We start from the raw sequence: 8,249 nt of genomic DNA on the forward strand, positions 1-8,249 counted from the left end.
AGCAAGTCATTAAAATCGAATGTGAACAATTTTTAAGTAGAGAAAATCATATATCAGAGCTCTTAAGTTAGAAGCGTGAATAATCATTTTTTTGTTATAACGGCGGTTAATATAAACTGTTCGAAAATTATTATAGTTGACAGTACTGTCTTGTCATTTTTAACTTAAATATACATACATACATACATATCGTCATTTAAAGTACAAAACTGCGTATCGTCACACTGCAAAACCGCGTAACTGACATTGGCTGCCGAAAATTGGATTTGCTCACACAAGCTCTTGGCTCAATCCTTATCCATTCGCCCTGAAATATACTAGCCAGAAATGCGATTTCTTTATAAAAAAGAGAACCATTTTGAAATATGAGTGTTTTTACTCTATAAAAAATAATTTATGCAACCTCACATACGCGGATTTGCATTTTCTTGATACGCGGTTTTGTACTTTAAACGACGATATATGTTGTATTGCAAGCTATAAAAACACAATACAAAAGGTAGGTTTTAACTTGAATGTTAATAGTATTTTTTGGCCTTTCCTACTACTGTGTGCTCTTCGTAAGTTTCTGTAATACTTTGAGACCTTGTTCCTGATACTCTTGCTTCGACATCCAAAAAGCATCGCGATCTTTTGTCACTTCAGCCAAAACAGCACCACCAATGAAAACCATATCTTTTCGTCGTGGTGGATCCTCAATGCGAATTTTGAATTTCTGCAATTTGTAGGTGTATGGATTTTTCAGAAAAAAAAAGTTTATAGCGTTTGCTTGTGAAACTTACCGCTAACTTATCGATGTCGTTCTTGAGCACACGTTCTAAATATAATTGTTTTATTTCGCGTTCTAATCGACTAGGAAGACCTGGATACATGGTTGAACCACCAGACAGAACGATATGCTTATACAATTCCGGGCGCATATCAATATCGGCCGCCTGTATTGTGTTAAACACTAGCTCGGCTATGCCTTGACCTTCAACATTGATTAAATGTGGTTGGAATAACGCCTCAGGTGCTTCAAAACGTTCGCCGCCCACCTTTATCACGCGGCCATCGGGTAACTGTAGAAAATAAAGCAGGAATGAGTAAACCTATTTTTGCGGAGCTATAGCATACATTTACACACCGTATATGACTCAACAAGCACAGTAGTTTCCAGCGCAAGTCGCTGTTCCATCTCGATGTCATAGCCAATGTAGCAGAGTTTCTCCTTCATCATGCGGACAGTTTCAAAATCAGCGGAATGATTGAACGCGTAACCACGTAAAAGTAAAAGCTATAAGAATAGTATATCAAGCAATTTTAAATTTGCTTGGAACAGTTTTTGAAGTCACTTACCTTAATCAGATATCGTGTGATATCACGGCCGGCAATGTCTAAACGTCTGGTTAAATGAGGCAGCGCAAATTCTTCGTACACAGGACAAATGTGTGTAACACCATCGCCAGAGTCGATAACCACACCCGAAATCAAGCCTTGCGCATAGAGAGTAAGCACCGCCTGAATTGCAATATACGCCGAATCGAAGCCATACTTTTCGAACATCATCTGCAAAATTTTGTTTTGAGAATAGAACATGTATGAACGAAATAGAATATATTATTGTATATACAATGCAGCAAAATGGGCTTACCTCAATCATCTTTTCTCTATTTTTTAGCGGATTCATGGGCGGTTCTGTCAAAAGTATTTTTGTATTCTTTGGATCAATATTCATTTTCTTCGGGCCGAATGTATAATCCCAAACGTGGCACATATCTTCCCAATTACGCACCACACCGTTCTCCATTGGATAGGACACCTCTAGAAGCGATCGCAGTTGTGAGGCTTCATCGCCCACCATTAGATCCTGTAGAATTTTTTTTTTGTGCGACACCAATAATAGAAGCATTTAGTAAATGAAGCATGCCATACGAAATACAAATTATTAAACGCATAACTAGTCAATTTGGGAAAATGCGGAAACAATATACAATCATTACATTTAACTAAACTAATCTAAACCCCGATTTTAGCTTCAGCTATATGCAACTGCAATTGTACAGGACCAGTTTTTCAATGCTAGTTTAACTCTGATCATTTTTAATCTAAGTTTAATCTCACTGTGTAGTTTTCCAGTCAAATTTAAATGGGGTTCAAGTGCCAAATCTGTCCGGGTTAAACGGGAATTAAACTATCAGCTGAACAAAATTAAAATTGTTTGCAATATACTTGTACGCGGATTCTTTCAAAGAAATTGATTATAGCGACATTGATGTAAACGAGAGATGAACATTTTTCACTGCCACCAATCATGGAGGACCAAGGTAACTGCATATGGCGTTTTGCGGGACAACATATGAAGCATTAGTAGTTTAAACTCGAATTAACGTAAAAACTTAGTTTAAGTAACTGGCGTTTAAATTAATTTTTAGCCAGAACTGAAAAACAGGCCCAAATGCTAACAAAGTATATGTACATATTTACATACAAATACACATTTTGATACTTTGGGAGTAGGTATCTGAACGATTCCCTTACTCCTGAAATACATACGTCTTAAATTCTCAAAATCTATAATTCTTCTGATTTAAAATCGCTTTTAGATAAAATTGATACTACTATTATTTCTTCGCAGCGTTAAGTCATTTCGATTTAAAGCGCTAACAGGAGAAATAGAAATCATACAATTAGCATGCGTAAATATTGTTAGTAATAGCAAATTTGTTAGTACAAAAACTCAAACTCGAGTAGAAGTCGAATATCTCAAATAACACACGCATACATTCCTCACGCAGAAATTAAGAACAAAAACTATGCATAGGAAAAATAACAAACTTTAATGATCAGTAATCATTGTTGGACATTCAGAAAACAATAAATTATGCTTAGCCAAATAAGGCTACAATGCAAGGTATTCAAGTGAGTTAGTAGGTGCCACAGGCGTAAAAGATTGGGCCAAACATTTAAAAAATTCTAATTGAGCTGTTTGTAAAGCGTTTGCTCTTGCAAAAGCTTTTAATTTTTTTAGTAACTTTGAAGGCAATCTGGAAATACATTTTCTATAGGCATTCTAAATTGTAATAATACTAAGTTGTTCACAATTTAAATTTAATAGTGTCTAAAACTAGAGACTTACATCGACATGTAAATCCTGTAAAAATATGTATAAAAAAGGTAATGAAAAGAACAGAAAAATACGTAAGAATAGGCTTTTAATAAAAATGTAATATTTTCTTAACTTTTAAGTAGTTTACTTATATACATATGTAGGTAATAATAAAAAAGGCTAAAGCATTTTAACTAACCATATCTTTCAATAGGTTTCTAAAGCTTTCATCAACAGCTTGCTTAAGATTCGTACTTGGTTTTAATGTGCTTAACAAAATGTTGATAAAAACAAGGCATCTCTACATTTATTGAAAACTTAAGCTATTGGAAAGAGAATTAAGCCAATTTTAATCTTACCTTAACTTCTATGTCGCCGATTTTATTAACAGCACGAATTATTGGCCTTCCAACCATGGAGGGGAATATGTGTGCGGGGAAATTGCTGCCGGCATAGCCGCATTTTACAAACTGCAAAAGAAGAAAGGCATTACAATTTGCTGTTTTCAAACTGAAAACGATTACAATATACAGAAATCTGCGCTGAAGTTGTTTTCTGTCCGAAAAATATTTATTAAATATATAGTGCATATCTTTACCTTAATTCACAAAGGCCCTAACCACCAATTTTTTTTTTACAGAAGCAAAAAACATAAAAATCAAATCATGATTACGTACGGGGCGTTTTAAAAAGTGGCATACTGGTATGGTTTGGTGGTGTCGATTTTTAGTGAAGATGTATTTTAATATATCCTACAAAAATCTATGAAAAACGTAGTTTCGAGAAGTGTTGGCCTTTGTGCATCTATCGCCAGCGGTAACTATCGAACCATTCAAAAGTAATCAAATCGAAAGAGCTAGATAATAACAAAAAAGATAAAGAAATAATCACAAGTATGTAGGTTGCTTTCCAGAACCACTAGGTCGTGACTAATGCAGCATACATTTTGTTTGTAACTTCCATTTAAAACACTACATTAACAAATGTACGCACGTAGGTGGGCGCCAGTAATACACGCAATGTTGTTGAACCAAATAATGATGTGAATTCTTTGAAGAGCTAGGGTTCACATATATGGTAGATTTACCAACTTTACATATCTTTGTTTTTAAAGCCACAGGGTCATATGAGTAAACACACCTACCACAATCGAGTTATGCAAAGTAAGTGTTCAACCTAAGTGCAGTTCTTGTAATCTTGTAATTTTCAATTGTAGGCACATATTTGGCACAACAAGCGCCATGTAGGTGTGGTCAAGCCAGCAAAGTTTAATACATACACCGGTTCCATTATCGCACACGATAACATTGCGTCCCTTGCTATCCATTGTACCCCTCGTTGGTAATGTTGACTTGGCCACCTACGTTCACTGCTTTCAATTCCTTCGTTTGCAGATTAAACGCCCTAATATATATTTTTGCTACAACTTTTCACGTTCTAACTCACATAGATAGCGCAATAAAAATAATTAAAATTGTCAGCCGCAAATTCTTTGGACAATTGGAATTTTTTACAACTTTTTTGCGGCGATGACTAACGTCAAAAACCGTGGGGCCATTTCTGTTAAATCAAACAGCACTTATGGTGCAGTGTTGCCGTTTGTATTTTGTCGTATACCGATTAAAGTATGTTTACATATAAATGTAAACGCAATCAAAAGTCGTTTATTAATAACCCCGTTCACACAGGCAAATCTGAGATTATTAGCCGTCAAGTTTGTTGTGCTTGTTATTCTCACAACTTAAGGAAAAATTAAGCTTCTTATACTAGGTTCACATATAACTAGATTATCCTCATTTTCCAGCTTAACTCCCTAATCTGTAATTATAAAAAGAGATTAGCCATACAAAATTCGACCCTTGCTAATCTGTAACTATAAAATAATCTCGGATTTAACCGATAACTTTTCGGTGTCCAACCTGCTTTTATCGATTATTTTTGCGAAGAAGAGGAGAATTGCCAAATGTAAAAGTAAGCAAAAATGGACGCTGGCAAGGAAAAGAGGTTTGTAAAGGTATTTTTAATAAAATATTAAGTTAAAACATATTTAAACTGCTTTATGTAGCAGAAAAAAGTGATCACGGTGGCACAGAGAAGAAGCATAACCTTTCCTTGAGATGAGAGAATAACAAGGACAAAAAATTTGACGGCTAATAATCTGAGATTTGCCTGTGTAAACGGGGTCATTAAAAACGAGCTTTGATTGAGATAATATTTATATGTGAACATATTTTTATCTGTGCCACCGTAATCACGTTTTTCTGCCAAATTAAGTAATTTAAGTTTATTTCAACTTAGTAATTTATTAGAAATACCGTTACAAACCTCTTTTATTTTGTAGCGTCCGTTTTTGTTTACTTTTACACTTTCAATTTCTACTCTTCTTCGCAAAAATAAAAGATAACACCAGGTTGCGCACCGAAAAGTTGTCGGATTAATCTGAATTTGTATGGCTAATCTCTTTTGATAATTACAGATTAGGGAGCTAAACTCTTAAAATGAAGGTAATCTTTTATGGCGAATAATGCGGCAACGCGACGCGAACAAGAAAATGGCAGAACCAAGGCGAATTTATATAAGGTGGTGTTACTAGATCAGCTGATTTTGTGTATGTGTTTCGCCGCACGGCTTCTGATGTCAAATTGAAAAATTTTGTTTGAATTTCTACACACACTCTTACAGATTTTGACAGTTTAAGCCGCCAAAGAAAAACAAAATACATGTAAATTTTTGTTTTTATACTCCTGCTATCACCTTTGGGCAGAACATTCGAGAAATGACTTAGAATATTCGCCTTGATTCGACAGAGAGAAATGTCAAATGGATGAATACTAGCTTTGTTTCTTAACAGATAATTATCACAAATTATCACTAATTCCTGGTGGAAAGCGTTTCTTAACCCAAAAAACTAGCAAAAACCAGCTGCTCTCTCTCATTCTTACGCTCTTCTTTTTTGCTCCTTTTTCTCCTGCTAATTTCTGCTAGTAAAATTATAGTCAAATACATCGATCAGCTGTTTACTTGCTTGTTTGTGCTAGTTTTGCGTTTCTTTAGGCCAAAATAAAATAGCGCAGTGGCAGTGGCAGTGACAGTTTTTAAAATCAGCTGTTACTGCTAATATAGGCAGTCACTGCCGCAGCAAATACAATACGGCGTTGTCAGTGACAGCTTTTTTTGACATTCCCTTTTGTTTGTTTACATTTTTGTTGTTGTCTTTTAGGCTTCAGTGACATCAGCAGAAGTTGGCTGCATTTTATTTATGTCAAATTCAGCATGGGAAGTTTGCTGCGATGAAGGCAGTGGCAGTGAATTTAGAATTTGGGCTAAACTGAGCAGTGCTGCCAGCTGCCACTGCTGTATTGTGAGCCGCTTCATTGGACACCACACTTTCTAAAAAAACAGCTGATTTCGAAAAACTGCCACTGCCACTGCGTTATTGTATTTTGGGCTTTTACTATTTCTTTATTTCGCTCTCTGGGAGCGTAATTCTCTCAATTTCCCCGTTCTTCTTCTTCCTGATAATTATCTGCTAGAAAAAGAAACAAAACCACTGCGAACAGCGAGAGGATGAGCGACAGCCGTCGTTTTGGTCCAAATGGACCAAGTTTGGTCCATTTTTTTCGTTTGGTCCATTTTTTCGTTTGGTCCATTGGTTGGCTTTTTCAAATATTCCATATCCAATTTTGTACTGCTTTTTTCTCGTTAAAATTGCTGTGGATTTTATCTATTTAGCTGCGACGATCTATGCGGCATGCTTTGTGCATTTGGATACAATCATGATACAATAATTTTTAGAAGGTAGTTTCACTTCTTCTTCTTATCCGCCATGTTAGCTATCTGACAGAAAACGTGTTTCGTATTTTTTGTTGTACCAACTTTTTCAAAAAAAAAATCCTGCTTTTGACGTTGGAAAAATAAAACAAAGAAAAGCCAAACATATAAGTAGAGAAATTTTCGAATATTTCGTAATAATTTTCTTCATAAAAAATTAACTGCTGCTTTCGTGGATATTGCAACACACGGAATAGATGTAAGGACACAGCTATAAGAGCCAGCGCACACCACAGACTTTATCGGCCGCCTATTTAAATGATATGGCTCGCTTGAAATATGTACGTGAAGATGTATGGAGGTGCGCACATTACACCAGCTTAATCGCTCTGACCAATAAGTTGTGGTGCAATGGAAAGACCAGCGAGCACATCTAAATTGGCGGCCGATAAAGTCCGTGGTGTGCGATGGATCTAATCCATTATAAACAAGAAATATTGTTGTCATATTTTCATTTTTATGATTTTTATTCATGTGATTAGCAATTGCAAAAATGTATGTATAAAATACGTATATTTATATTAAAAATTAAGTGATCAGTTATGAAACATATAAATCTTTACATGTTCTGTTAAAAAATATCTAAAATAACAAGCGATAATCCCCAAGTTCTATATCGTAGCAGTGGCCACATTTCGTGTTTGTCACAGACACGGTTTATGTCAAAAATTTTTAAGTGAAACTACCTTCTAAAAATTATTGTATCATGGATACAATTTATCTTATCTGTCAAAGCGAATCTGTCACGCAAAGCGAAGCAAGCGTTTTATCTGGCATCAGCTTTAAGACCTCGCCAGATAGAAATTCTTTTCTGCGTCACAGGGATGCTTTTGATTGACAAAACGCACAGAAGATTCCGAGATGGCACAATGAAAACGTTGTCGCAAACAAAACGTCTCAATTTAACTGGTCAAAAATCAGCTGGTTTGCATTAGTTCCATAAATTTATGTTGTTGTTGTAGATAACAAGAAGGGACAACTCGTTATAAATGTAGCGAAAGTGCGCAACAGGGGCGTGCCTTCTCTTTTGCCCTAGTGCGTTCTTTGATTGGATGAAAAGAGAAGGCACGCCCCTGTTGCGCACTTTTGCCACAATTATAACGAGTTGTCCCTTCTTGTTATCTACGTTCTTTGATAGTACTAAACAGTGTTTGAAAAAGTAAAAACTACACTAAAAAACTGCTGTTGCTGTGCTAGGAAAGCTTTTTTTTTTAACTTTTGACGCTTAGCTTTACTGCGCCAATATCAAGAGTTAACCTCCAGGATAGCTGAAAAGTGTTTTTTGGTTTTTCTGTTCTGTTGATTTGACTCCTCACTTTCAAACAGTTCT

General features: G+C 35.5%; 1 protein-coding gene across 2 annotated transcripts; it reads right to left on the minus strand.

Annotated features, from left to right (window-relative positions):
• Positions 1-447: 447 nt before the first annotated feature.
• On the minus strand, positions 448-4,646 carry LOC118733954 (actin-related protein 2). 2 transcript variants are annotated; one of them, XM_036463602.1, is made up of 8 exons: positions 4,368-4,415; positions 3,448-3,558; positions 3,119-3,133; positions 1,634-1,849; positions 1,339-1,548; positions 1,127-1,276; positions 783-1,061; positions 448-715 (listed from the first exon to the last, which is right to left on the minus strand). In XM_036463602.1, exons 1-8 carry the CDS (start codon positions 4,413-4,415, stop codon positions 545-547), a joined length of 1,200 nt encoding a protein of 399 aa, XP_036319495.1. In that variant the 3' UTR covers positions 448-544. The 2 variants fall into 2 exon arrangements, with proteins under 2 accessions (XP_036319495.1, XP_036319496.1); XM_036463603.1 differs by lacking the exon at positions 3,119-3,133 and having other exon boundaries at positions 4,368-4,646.
• Positions 4,647-8,249: the final 3,603 nt, after the last annotated feature.

The sequence above is a fragment of the Rhagoletis pomonella genome, unplaced genomic scaffold, assembly GCF_013731165.1.
Source record: "Rhagoletis pomonella isolate Grant_MI unplaced genomic scaffold, Rhpom_1.0 Rhpom_scaffold_00002, whole genome shotgun sequence".
Taxonomy (NCBI): domain Eukaryota; kingdom Metazoa; phylum Arthropoda; class Insecta; order Diptera; family Tephritidae; genus Rhagoletis; species Rhagoletis pomonella.